Source organism: Oculina patagonica, chromosome 13 (genome assembly GCF_052425735.1).
Source record: "Oculina patagonica isolate OP01 chromosome 13, crgOcupat, whole genome shotgun sequence".
Taxonomy (NCBI): Eukaryota; Metazoa; Cnidaria; class Anthozoa; order Scleractinia; family Oculinidae; genus Oculina; species Oculina patagonica.
Genome location: NC_135770.1, coordinates 36708155 through 36722359, shown reverse-complemented (window position 1 = coordinate 36722359; position 14205 = coordinate 36708155). Strand labels below are relative to the sequence as shown.

Sequence of the window (14205 nt, the reverse complement as noted above, 5' to 3'; positions counted from 1 at the left end):
GTGAGCACTAACACAAGAAAGGAAATGCGTCAGTCATGAAGACAAAAACACGACCACTGCTAGGTTTTATTTTGTTGTACACCGTCCATCCTAGCTATGTTTCGCCGGACTTTTCTCTTGAACGTTTAAAGAAATTTCCAAAACAGCATACCGTACTTGTATGACATAGCAGTGCCATTCAAGAGAATATATTTACTTCTTAGCTTGACCTCAAATAAACGCCGAGACCTCGAACAAACGCCCCCGGCGTTTATTTAAAATTTAGCAGTTTTGACCCGGCGTTTATACGAGGCCGGCGTTTAATCGGGGTCCGGCGTTTAATCGAGAAAATACGGTATTTGTTTATATAAGATCTTACAGGTTTCATTTTCATTAAAGTTTCACTTACTTCACAGATGTTGTGTAAGTAGAAGTCTGTTCAGCTTTGTCATCAAGAGCGACCAACAGTTCACTGTCACTGATATCATTCCACTCATCATGGAAAGATCCGGATCTGCGCATACTCTCTTTACTAACCGCTGACCGCCTCAAGGCTGAGGTGTTGTCATGGAAAGTCTTCTTATTGGTTAAAGCTTGGGATGATTTAACAAAGTCACTGTGAAAAGTATCTCCAACGGCCGTGGGTTTCACTGAAAAGTTCCCGAATGCACCACTTGTCCTTTGCTGGATTGCCGGCATTTGTGCATTATTACATTTTGGGACGTTCAGCGCGTTATTCTCGATGACATTTTCCTTGTCGCAAGTTTCTGACAAATTCCGCTGTTTGCTTAATTTGGGTGAAACTTCCCCGTCAAAGCTATCATCTAAAATTCTCTTCCTCTTCAAGCGTTTAACTGGGCGTCCAATTTGACTCTCCTCGAAGGATACGTCTGCGCGCGCGCGAGCATTCGTTTGAGCGCTCACGCTTTCCCGCCGACCAACCTCACTTTCATACTCAACCTCTGCCTCGTTTTCATCCTCCGCTTCGACCTCGTTTTCAAGAATGCTCTCTGATTCGTTAGTTTCCTCCGCTTCAGAAGCCGATGGGCTATCCTCGTCAACAGTTTTGTACTTGTAAACCATTTTGTACTTATTTCTTTGCTTATGAAACACAGGCGTTTGAAAATTCAATGCGCCGCATAGAGGACTCATCAGAGATTGCCTATAAACCGCCATCATATCCACAGGCGAGCTGGCGTGCCGTGGTTTTGTTGCCGAAGGAGTTCTTTGTGTAAGTTGAGTGGCATCGTCTATGAAGCTGTCCATTTCGTCATCTTCACCATCTTCTGTTTCATCAGATGAGAAGTCATTGATATCACTGCCAGATAATTCCGCTTCCTCGTCAAGAAAATGATTCTTCCGTAGTCTTTTGTTATTTCTCTGTAAAAATTATGAGGCTTAATTAGCAGAGAATAATAAAAAGTATGACAAATCAGTGGATTTATCATCCTGTATGTATTGCACGACGAGATACATTCTTTAGATATAGACACTGTACCCTCGACATAGACATTTACGTTAATATTTTATTTATTGAATTATCTTATCCCGAGTGCGCGAAGAGACATAAACTCGGGTAAGGGAAATATTACTGGACAATCAGGTCATACGTCGTTCAAACGGAGGTATGTTTATTAAAACAAGAGAAAACGGCCACAAACCATTCAAAATAAAAGTGGACTTCTTGTGACGACAAGCTGAAGTTGAAACCTTTGATGAAATCACTAATTTTCATTCCAATAGATCAACACTACTTTCTTCGAGTAAAATTTTACCCTGGAACAGAGCTACTTTCTTAAAAGCAAAAAAATAAAATAAATTAATGTGAACGTGCACTGACCTTTCCAAGAGAATCAAGCGACTTCCGTGTGCCCTGCTTTGCGCTAATTTCAAGAGAATTTCTCTTCTGAGCCCTGGGATTGACTTGAGCAGTCTTCGCAGACTCAGATCGGCTTCGAGCTGCTGTAAAAAAATTAGGTTTGGAAAAAGTAAGAACAACACACAAAGTAAAAAGGCTCTAGCAAGCTGTTAGGCTACATAAACAGCCATCTCTTTGTCACACGCTCAATTCTACGTTTTTCGAGAGAAGTCTGAGATTCGATCCGAAATATTCCATACTGATGACGTAGCTACACAGCAATCCGCGTAGTGTTTCTGATTGGTTGTTACTTTTGCGCGAAAATTCAAAATCGAGGAACAACCAATCAGAGACACTACACGGATCTCTGCAAAGCTACGTCATCAGTATGGAATTTTTCGAGTCCCCCGACCCAGACGTCTTTCAACAGCAAAAATTATCGAGCGGGCGAAAAGAGATGTACCGTAATGATTCGATTTAGCGCCCGGGGCGCTTATTCACTTTTGGCACCGCAAGGGAGGGCGCTTATTCGAGACAGGGCGCTTATTCGGGACAGGGCGCTTATTTAATTTTTTTGAGAAACAGCCAAATGTATCTAACAATACAGAAACTGTTACAGTTAGAAATTGTTAAAAGTTCAGTTACTTTTAAAATAATTGTTCATTTTAGCAGTAAAGATATACATGAACTGTACGGCGAACAGTCAGGAGTTTATCTAGTTGACGTCAATGACTTCAGTAGGGCCAGTTATCCACAATAGGGGCACTTATTAGAATAGGGGTGCTTATAAGAATGGGGGCGCTAATTAGAATGGGGGCGCTTATTGGAATAGGGGCGCTTATTTACAAAAACGCATTTGAAGGGGGGCGCTTATTCGGAAGGGGGCGCTTATTGGAAGGAGGGCGCTAAATCGAATCATTACGGTACGTCTACACAAGGTAACCAGGCATTACAGTGCAAAACTAACCTGATTTATCGGTTTCAAACTCCTCGTCGCTCTCTGACCCCAGTTGAAGATGACGAGACGACAAACCACGACGCTGGTTGAGACTGTCTTTTCCAGGATTGGCCGGTATTTTGAACCCTTGAGAACACGGGCTTGACAACGCTTGCCTTCTTCGAGAGCTCGCCTTCCCAACTGGCCGGATAGCATCTTCATCTTCATCATCGCTTTCCATCACCGCCACCACATTGCCGTTTTCAGTTCGTAAATTTGAAGGATTTGCTAAAGGCTCTTCACAATCTATTGATGGGCCTTTTGGAACTACACCCATTGCAAGAGACTGTTTCGGTGCCTTTTCAGAGTCCTTACATTCTATGGCCCTTGATGTAGAATTTGCGTTAGACTCTGTTAAGTTGGTACCGCAGAAAGTCTCGTCCCTTGGTTGATTTACGCTTAGCGATCTTGACGATCCAAAGTCTAATGATTCCGCTTCGTTTGTCGGTAATTTACTTCCCTGGCTTTTCATTGCAGGCATTCCTTTGTCTTTGGGCGAGGTGCGTTTTCGGCTTAGCTTCAGCTTTTTAGGTAACGGCGACCTACAAGCATTTTCTCTTGTATTGCTAGCCACATTGCTACTAGTATTGTCACCAACATTGTTACTAGTATTGCCACCAATACAGTTTCCAGCATCGCCGCGTCCATTTGCTACTGTCACCCTATTTGCCAATTTAGTCAAGTTTGATTCTCTCCCAGGCCGTTCACCTCCTCCATCCCGAGCTGGCAACCCGTCCCGAAAAGCGCCCCCGTGATGGTTTTCTCTCGAACCTAACTTGTTTGACAATTTACTGTGTGGTCTCTTCATAGCCACGGGTGGAGCTGCGGCAGAATTCCTGTTAGCATCCAACATAGCTTCTTCACTGTGAAGCGCAGTGGAGCTTGAGTGTTCACCTCTTGTGCGGACTTCACGTGAAGGTGAAGTTGAAGTTGTTCTTGCTTCCATCGTCAAAGCTTCTTTAGAAAGAGAATCTTTGATTTCTGTCGAAACTCCAATTTTCTCCTTTCTGGAGTGTGAATCTTGATCATTTGTCGAACAGCGTTGAAAAGCACTTAGTTTGCTGATGGACTTTTTAAGATCCAGCTCAACTGAAGAACCAAATTGTCTGGCCCCGGTAACGTCGTTTTCACCAAGATGTTTTGACCTTTCCAACCGGGTTTTGGACATATTTACCTCCGAATCTTTTGCCTCGCGTGATTCATTTCTCGTGCGTTCACTTTCCGGTAAGAGACCTTGGTCACCAGCGTGTTTGGATTTGTCGCTTTTGGTGTCATCCACAACAAAATCGTCTTCGGGTAGTGTTATATTCGTGAATGCGTCATCGTCAGTCGCGTCCATGAAAAAGGCTTCTCCAAAAGTTGCATCCCCTTCATTGGTCGGACTGCTACTCCCCGTGTCAGCCACAATATCATTTGCGATTCCGCGCGCGTCACGATCCTTCGTGTCTTCACGTGTGTTACACTTCTTTGCGACATCTCGTGCGCCTATCTCTCCACGAACATTAGTTTCAAAACGATCTACATTGTCCTTTGAATTCGACTTTTCAAAATCTGGGAATCGCGTTTCTTCATGGACTGGTTCATTGATATCTGCTTTGGCTGCAGTTTCCGAAGAGGTCTCTGGAGTTGATGTGACTAGTCCTTTATCTTCACGACTCATTTGCCTCACTGCTTTGCCTTCACTGGTATGAATCACAGTCTTCAATTCCTCCTCCTCAAGAAAGTCTGCCATGAGAAACGGTTCTGTCGTTGAGTCACTTTCAAAACAAACTTTCGGTGAGTTATCCTCCACATCATTTTCAAACAGATTTTTCCCAAAATACTTTCTCTGGATTCCTTCAAAGTCATCGAGTTCTTCACTTGCAGACGTTAAACTAATTTTATCCAAAGCGTCAAACGCTGGCGGTGTTGGCACGGAGGCCATTGTTATTGGAAATCGCGCCTTTTGCAGCTGAAAAACTGGAACAGAACTCTGAGAGTGGGGAGTTACTGTAGGAAAAAGATTTGACAGTTCATCGGACGCGGCATCGGAAAGATCACCACCTTCATTTTCTTGAACATGCGCTGTTTCTTTGTGAGTCGTTACCGGTTCGTTGTTATCGCTCAGACTTGCTTGGTTGTCGTCAACTTCTGCGGGCTTATCATCTGATTCCCAAGGTTCTCCTACGTCAGGCAAGTCATCCACAAGTGTCTCATCATCTGCTCTTTTTTGTAAACAAACATCATCAACTGCGTTGTCTGATTCTGACACTGCGGCTACATTCACGCCATCACTTTCGAAATCTTCATCTTCCTTGTTGTCAAACTGTTTCAGAAACTCCTTCCAGCGTGCTTTGTTCTGTGGTGAGCGCTTCTTTAAACCTTTGCCTTTTTTCTTCGTAGTAGTACCACCCTTTCCATTCCCTTCTTTCCTGGAGCTGTTTTCACTATTTTCTGGATCAGCCCCATCTTCCATTTGAAGCTTCTTTCGGGTCTTCTTTCCCTTCTTTGTAATTTTCCTAGCACCTTCGCTTTCCTGGCATACAACGTCATCATTTTCGGGAACAAGACCGTCTTCTGCATCTCCCTCCTTTTGCCCAGGCTTCAAGATGTCCTCCTCGTTCAAGAACGACATCATTTCTAGATCGTAGCTTTCATCGTCATCCCCTCGACCACCATGAAGCTCCGTGAACTCTAACAGCTCTACTAAATGTTCCGTGCGACGAGAATGCGTGACAGCTTTAACAGGATTAAGGGTAGTTTGCCATGGGAGCCACTCCGTCAAAGAGGGTTGCGTGACAGGTTTCTTAGCTTCTGATAGCGAGCGCCTTGATTTCTTTGTGATAGAGAGCTGTGGCGACAAGCCTGCCTCGTGTTCTGGGAGTTTGAAATGTTCTTGCCAGTAAACTAATTCTTCGTAGGTCAAAAAGCCGTTACTTTTCTTGGATGTTGTGGTTGCTGACTTAGTAGTGAACTTCTTGATGTTAGCTCCATCTGAAGGTCTTTCCTTCTTTTTTCCTTTGCTGTAAGTGAAAAATACAAAAAGAGAAAATAAGATGCTGTGCTTAAACGTCTGACTGGCCGACCGACCCACCTGACTGACTGACTGACTGACTGACTGACTGAGCAACACACCTTTGACCAACAAACTTTCCAACTGTCATCTCCATTTTCAGCACAGAAGGAGCGATTTGCCGTGGAACCATCCGGTGATTGTCCGTGTAGAGATCAAATGATTTAGCTGCCTGCATCACGGCTTTGTGAATTGACTTTTTACTCCTTTGACTTCTCATATAAACCTGTCGAGAAGAAAACACATTTAATTTAGGCAGCGTTCACTAAAAGAAAGTCGTGGTCTTTTACGAATTCGATTAGATGATATAAGGCAAAGTCTTTAAATAATCCCGTCAACTTTGCAAAATGGTCGTTTCAAAACGTTCAATGTGATGCGAATAATAACTAAAGAAAACGGGAGGCTCTATAGTCATTCAAGCTAGACAGGTGACGAGAGAGAGTGAAAAGAAAGGACACGCTGATATGCCACCAAATTCTCCTAACATTTCAAAACGAAATCTACGACAAAAGTTCATTTTATAAGAAGAAGTAAGGGCGTATTTACTGGCAACATACGCGAATAGCCGTCACATTTGCCCGTTGCAATTTTTTATTGTTTTCGAGCTAAAAAACAATAAAAAATTCCAACGGGCAAATGCGACGGCTATAAGCGTATGTTGCAAATAAATACACCCTAAATTTTTCAGCTTGCGTCCAACTACCTGTACCTTACAGTCCGTTTAATACATCAATAAACAGTCGAACGTCCGTAAGCAGACACCCTTGAGACCTCAAAAAAGTGTCCGCTTTGCAGAGGTGTTCGCTTATATGGGAAGTTTAAAATGTAGTGTTTGTATGTTGCTGGGACTATGACTAAGTGCCCACTCAGGAGAGGTGCTCGCTTTTGGGAGGTTGAAAATGTAGTGTTGGTATGTGGCTGGGACATGACCAAGTATCCACTTGGGAGAGGTGTCTGCTTATGGGAGGGTAAAAATGTAGTGTTGTATGTGGCTAGGACCATGACTAAGTGCCCACTCAGGAGAGATGTCCACTTATGGGAGGTTAAAAATGTAGTGTTAGTATGTGCTAACAGGAGATAACCCTTAGCGGCGGTTCGACTGTACCTGTTCCTCTTTGCCTTCAGTGACAAGAATAACTATTCGTCCATCTCTCTTTCTTCCAGTTCGTCCCATTCTCTGCACCAGGCGGATAGGTGACGCATGCGCATCAAAACAAACAATGAGGTCGACTTCGCCTATGTCCAGGCCCTCCTCGCCAACACACGTGGCCACGAGTGTATTGTATCCACCTTGACGAAACCGCTGCACGACCTAAACATGAAATAAAACGCGGATACGCATGAAAAACCACTCTATTCGGACAAACCAGGAGAAGGGTGGTTGGGTTGGCTTATTTTACTTTCCGTTTTATGCCCTTCAGACAAAGAAACAACAACTTGTATTTCTGCTTACCGTACTGTTGCCACTTGACAAAGTTTTGAATAACTTTTGACAACTTTTTGTCAACTTTCTGATGGCTCATTTAAACTGGCTATTTGAAGTATAAGAACTGTAAGAGACGGAGTTACCAAGTTCCTCGTTGACCATTCATGCTTTTAGCGAGTTATGGTGAACACAAGAGGTTTGGAGACCACTCAAGAAGCTAGAGTTGCCCTCCGCTATCGCTTCAAACAACTCATGCGCTCCTTTCGTCGCTCTCCAAACTTCTCGCGTGTTCCACAGCTCAAGGACACTAGGAAGAGAGTTTTATTGGCAACTTTCCATTAACCAAATCAACAAAAACTGATTAGGTCGTTTTACTTGAAGCCTCATGTTACCTGAAGTTGTTCTTTCTGTGAAAGTCCTCGGGTACTTTTTCCAGTTGATTGCTGTCCAATAAAACTCATCACTCGCACCAAAGGTTTGTGTTGAGTCAACATGGCAGCTATCTCGTTCACACTGTCCCTGTACTGGGAGAAAATCATCACACGTGTGGCCACACCCTTTTTCTCGTCACCGTTCTTGTCTTGGAACTTCTCAAAATGCTCAAGAACAATCTCTTTCAGTTTCAACAGCTTGGGATGACTTTTGAACGTGGTGCTCGGCTTTGGGGCGTTCATGAGTGCACGCTGTTTTGGAGAAAACTGCGAGAACAAAAGGCTTTCGTTGGCGCTGTTGTCCATTGGCGGTTCAATTTCCTCTCGTAGTTCATCCATGAGCTGGGTGAATTCCTGGTTCTTGGTGATTTCAGCCTTGGCCCGGGCCATCCCTTTCGTTCCGTCAATAATAGCCTTGATGAAGTTGTAGAATGATAAGATGCCGTGCTGGAGTAGGAGCTCATACGCATGGTACAGGCTGATGCACATGGCAAAGTCCCCCTCAATCAGCCCCTGTCGGGTACGATCCTTGAAAAAACATAAGAAACTTTTTCTAAATTTGGAGTGTTATTTGAAAAAGTACAAAAACAGTTTTAGAAAAAGACTTGATTAATAACAGGATACAAGAAATAACAAGCATACAGTTTGTTGAGTCAGAATTTCAAACTGCTTTAACAATGAAACTTTTAGCATCTACTTGCAAAGAAAGGTGCAAGCAAAAGGATTTACACTTTCTTATCCTCCTGCTTGCACTTGCGTTCCGCAGTGTATTTCTGGTGCTTGCGTTTTAATATGCTTGCCTCAATTTTTAGTTGTTGCTAAACCTGAGAAACTTATTCAATTTATTTGACATTCTTGATCAGAAATTTTACGTTCACTATGACTCAAACCTGGACTGCTGTGTCCAGAGTCTAGCACACTAACCATTAGGCGACCGCCCCTCCCACAATTATGTTGTGTTTGTTTCATTTGTTCCGTGACTTCCAAATTTTGTTTGCATCACTTGCTTAAGGTTCTAAAAGGAAATCCAGAGGCCGAGGCTAAAAAAGAAATGAACAGTTAGTTTTCTTACAAATCCTCCCTGTTCATTCATCCTTTTTCTGTATTGATCTCGTGCTGTCAACAACATGAATTTAGAGACTCGCTGAGGATCCTTGTTCCATAGCACTCGCTGGCAAAACAGACGGCCCACAACAGTTTCCAAGATCTGTAAGAAAGCAACCATTCATAATATATGTATGTCGTAAAATCTTGATAATGAACCCTAGACTTTTTGTCTGCCCATTGTTCCAATCATTTCAGAAAGGGTTGGGCTGACAATTACATTTGAGAGATTTAGCTTTGACTTTGACACAACTGTAACAAAAAGAACAATAGTCAGTTGGAAGGGATTTTGCTTCATAAGTCTCTGAACAGACTACATTTTGTAACTTCTCTTTATCTTTCTATAACAATGGGTAGGCATGTCCCACCAGTCATCTTGACAGTAAAATCTTGACTAAAAACTAGGTGTTCTAAAAGAAATAAAGGTTGCATGTATGTAAGAACACTAGTATGTAATATTATAATGATTATTGGTACTAAAATGATCTTGTGGAAGTTTAAAACCAAGGTAGTTTGGATTTCTTGAACCGTGACAGACCACCCCATTCTCAAGGCTACAACACTCAATATTTTTTTAGTGTTTTTCGGTATAATACAAGAATTGTCAAAATTATTCTGAACTTCAGACCTCATTCAATAGTTGCATTTTGAGTAGCTGTCAATCGCAATTTCAACCAAAACTGATTGAAAACCAGATGGTTGAAGGCTTGAACTGGTGCGAATTCAGTTTGTAAATTGATAACTGAACAAGGGCCAAAACCATACATTATTAAATAGCTGTGAAAAATAGTTTCTGTACAGTAATGCTCAACACTGCACATGTACATGTAAGTTATTAACCTATCTCCTCATTCACCCAAGACAAATATATCTCTTCTCTCAAAAAGCAGCTTGTTTCCAGGATTCGTACTCTTTTCCACAAACAATTTTCCGGGACTTTTCAAGGACTCAGATTGATTTTGCCAGGACTCCAAAATTCACATTAAACCCTTTCTCTTCCAAGATCTCAATATTATTTCTCCTTATTGTCTGTAGATTTCCTATATTGTTAGTTCTGAGAATTCAGTTGTTACTTGGGTTTAACAGATTTCCAGATCTTTCCAGGACCAGTAGTCTTTTTTCAAGACTGGAAAGTGCCACAATAAAATTCCAGGACTTTCCAGGTTTTCCAGGACCCAGCATACAAACTCTGTGTTTCTCCCGAGAATCATTGAACTAAATGTATTTAGTATCATGGAATATACTAAACTGCACTATATGTATGTATAGACAGTTTCTTCCCTGTAACTACAATCAATTATTGTTTGGTTGCAGGGTTGGAAACTAACATTTCAGAGCACTCACCATCTGGGCGAGTGACCTTCAAATTGCACTCGCCCAGATCAATTTGTCACTTGCCCAGTCTCCTCCATTAAAAAAGGAAAATTTAGCCCGCCTCCTTACACCTTACTCCACAATAAAAACGCGAGCACACTTCCATCAAAAGTTGAAACACAGTTTAATCTGACATGTATTCCCAAATACCTGTAGTTTGCAAGCAAATAGCTTTGATGGAGATTTCAAAATGTTGGTAAGCTATCGGCTTTATATGGACAGTGTAGATTATTTTAAAGTGGAAAGTAGAAAGTTTATATTGAAAATCGTACTTGCCAAACCGGGCGAGTGTTCTGTGATTTGTATTCGCCCGACAGTTTCCACACTCGCCTGGGTGAGTGGGCGAGCGCTAATTTCCAACCCTGGGTTGCTGGTTCGCAGATGGACTATACTGGGGTATAGTTCTTCTGCAACATACGGCTAGGAAAGTCCAGTGCATAAATTATATTGAGGTGACCGTGTTTAGCAATCAGTGAAGAAATTTATGTTTTATGTTGGCTTGGGGCTAAAATGGCTACAGTACCTTCAGATATGAATTCTTAACTTTAGTGATATTCTCCCCAAGTGAGACCACCACCTTCTCCACCTGACGGCTGTGCGTATATGGCTGAATGTCTGGTGACTCTTCAGAGCGAAGCTCCATGTGAGAGATCAATAGATTGGTGATGACTTGTTGAACAGCCTACAAAAATAAATTAAAAACAGTTTACTTAGTGCACGACAGTAAGGCAAACTGTTAAGCCCGGGCCAAACGTGGATGAGAGTTGATGAGAGTTCAAACTCTCGCCCTCGTTTGGCATGGAACTCTCATGCACTCTTATTGACTCTCACATGCTCTCATCAACTTGAACACGCTCATGCTCAAATTTTCATGAGAGTCGATGAGAGCTTTGATGGACTCTCGTTCTTGTTTGGCTCGAAATGATGATAGTCGATGAGAGTTGACAAAACCTTTCACGAGAGTAAACTCTCATCAACTCTCATCCTCGTTTGGCCGAGGCTTTAATACAACCTGACAAAATGCTTAGGGGAGGAGGGAGACAGGTAACCTGCAATGGTCCTGCATCCCATTGGGGGGGGGGGGAGGTGGGTTAGTAGCAATCCTTTTATGCCTATTGTAGTCCCTGCATGCTACCAAAACCAGAGATTAGAACCAGCAGTTGTGGCCCACTAGGCTCATGAAAACTGTGTTGTATTTCAATCCTACTGAATGAAGGACCTGGAGGGCTCATCAGTGCTATTATTATTGGGTAGTATGCTTTATACAATGTATTACCCCCAGGATTTTAGTTAGGATACCCCAATGATTTGCTGGTATCCATTTACAAGTATATTCCTAGGTGAAGAGAAGCCCAGGACCCTGGCTGGTATCAACCCAAGCATCTGGATGTTGATGCCTTATTAAGGTAATCTCCTCTAGATGTATTTTACTAGTAAACAATGTCAAATGATGTTGTTTATAATGATCATTACCTCTGCATTATCCCCAGGTGTTGCACTGAGGGCAAGGACTCTAAAATTCCTGGTGTAGCCAGAGATTTCACGAACAACCTAGATGGAAAAATATGTTTACTTAGTGTTATCGAAAAAAAAAAACATCATTTGGGAAACCTTAACTAATACAAGAATACATTGACTGCATTAGGTTTTTTTTGACCGCATTAGGTGCATATTCTCTAAGTTACTGAGGAGATAAATGTGCCATAACATTTTCTGTACCTGGCAGTAAGCATGATTTCCAAGTGCCTTGTGAGCTTCATCAGCAACAAGAAGGACAACTTCTTCTGCTTTACATGTTCCACGGTTCAAATCATTCTGTAGAACTTGAGGGGTGAGAAAGAAAACTCTGCGACTCTGCCATAAGGATTGTCGTTTATTAGGAGCCATGTTTCCTGGCAAGAGTGATGAGAAAGAAAGAACATCATCACTGGTCAGATATGGTTCATTTGATTATGTTGAGTAACCTGGTGAAGAACCCCACAGGATCTTTGAGTATCTTTTGAGATCTTCAAAGACCTGCACATGATGCTTGCTACGAGGATTTTTCAAGGATCCTTTGAAAGATCTTCAAAGAAATAGGCACCTGCAGGATCTTGTGGAGACCTTGAGGAAATGCAACAACCTTGGGGACCTTGCAGGAATCTGCACGATCTTGGCGATCTTCAGGATCCTTAAAGATCTTAATGCAGATGTTTACCAACTGGTAAAGTGGACACAAAAAAATTGGCCCATTGTATACTAGAGAATCATTATCCCTCCAAACAAATTATGCACTGCTGCTTTTATGAATCTAGTGTAACAACTTGATGCAGTAACCGAATGGCTAATGCACTGGATCTCTGGAATCAAGCGGTCCGGGTTCGAGCCCTGGCTGGGGCCATAGTGTTGCATTCTTGGGCAATGCACTTTACATTCACAGTGCCTCTCGCCACCCAGGTGTATAAATGGTTACAGAGAATCCATCCCATCCAGGTGGGAGTAGAAATACTCCTAGTCATTTAATGTTACAGAAATCAGGATAAGTTCCAGAGGAATAGGTCACTTTGGCTTGATGCAGAATTTACCATAACAACTTGACAAACTATTAGCTGTACTAACTCCTAAGTTCATCACTGAAGATTAACAATAGCAGATAGTTCATCTTGACACGCTATCAGATCCATCACCTTGTGACAATATTTATGTTAGGACAATGCATAACCAAGACGATGCTTTATACAATTTTGACAAAGAATTTGTGTTAGACTGTTTCTTAGTTAGTTTTTCAAGAAATACTAGAGCAGTTAATTCATCTTGACAAACATCTTTATATCGAATTGCATATAAACCAGAATAGAAACATTTTGCCCGAGTTGTCCAGATGGTCACTGCTGTTCACAACATCACAGTAGATCATGATTTTACATGTCTTTCTGCAATATTGCATGTAAAAATATTTAAGGAGTAAACATGTGGTGCTATTTAGTTTTTGCATGTAGTATTGCATTGTGTCCAGTCTTTTTCAGTTACATAACCTGCAGGCAGTCTTACATATTTGGTATACTGGGGCATAAGTGTGAGGGTCTGCAGTGTGGATTAATTTTGTTGCACTGTCTGCAGACTCTATTAAGTAAACATATTCATGTTACACTTACATTCCATAAGATTTGACACCTACCTGTCATCTCAGCTGTGTCAGACTGTGGAATGCCCATAATATTGTAACAAGCTTCAATTTGCTGTGCAACCAGTGGTTTAGTGGGTGCCATAAATATAACCTTTCCCTGTGGGTACCATCTATAGAAATTGTACATGATGACCGCTGCAATAAAAGTCTTTCCCAAACCAGTAGGTAAAGTCACTAAAGTGTTCTTGTATAGGGCTTGCTCTACAATATCATACTGATAATTTCTTATAGGATAATTAGTCGGGTATATCCAAACGTTTCCAGCTTCAAGATCGAAACCTGGAATAACTTCAATTTCATCAGCATTGCGTGCGATGTCAGTTGCATTCGCTTGTGCGCCGCCATTATATTTCGCTCGGAACTTGGCCTCGTCAAAGGGAACGATTCCTTCTGCCGCAGCTAGCAATTCATCATCATCATCGTCATCTTCCATCTCTACAATTTCGTTTGGACCAAAACCATTGTACTCTCCGTTATGAGCTTGACTGGTGTTTGGTTCAATCCTGTTCGAATTTGGATTTCTCGACGAGGAAGATTGAGCTGGGCGACCCCAACTTTGAAATAACGTAGCTTGATTCACTTTCGACTTCTTCATCCTACGTCCAAAAAAAGGAGTCTCACTAAGAACAACGGCTAGTTTTGCGCAGCCTTACACGACTCGTACTCCTTATTTTTACTCTACATTTTGGCGAAACAATCTGGGAACTTCATCAAATCGCTACATTGCGACCGCCATGTTGATTTTGTGATCGAGGCTGGTCGAGGCTAAAAATGGCGCGCTGCCACCATGTGACGAAAATTCACCAATCACCGTTAAG

At 42.1% G+C, this 14205-nt stretch overlaps 1 protein-coding gene across 1 annotated transcript in view; it reads right to left on the bottom strand.

Moving 5' to 3' along the window:
* LOC144634497 (uncharacterized) overlaps positions 1-14117 on the bottom strand; it is a 28221-nt gene extending 14104 nt beyond the window's left edge. Inside the window, exons 1-11 of the mRNA XM_078493459.1 lie at positions 13379-14117; positions 11941-12113; positions 11695-11772; positions 10745-10903; positions 8816-8950; positions 7705-8271; positions 6992-7198; positions 5949-6112; positions 2805-5836; positions 1820-1941; positions 389-1359 (exon numbers count right to left, since the gene is read on the bottom strand). Coding sequence (XP_078349585.1) covers positions 389-1359; positions 1820-1941; positions 2805-5836; positions 5949-6112; positions 6992-7198; positions 7705-8271; positions 8816-8950; positions 10745-10903; positions 11695-11772; positions 11941-12113; positions 13379-13982 — 6212 coding nt within the window. The 5' untranslated portion in view covers positions 13983-14117. The remainder of the gene's footprint in view (positions 1-388; positions 1360-1819; positions 1942-2804; positions 5837-5948; positions 6113-6991; positions 7199-7704; positions 8272-8815; positions 8951-10744; positions 10904-11694; positions 11773-11940; positions 12114-13378) is intronic.
* Between the last annotated feature and the right edge of the window lie 88 nt (positions 14118-14205).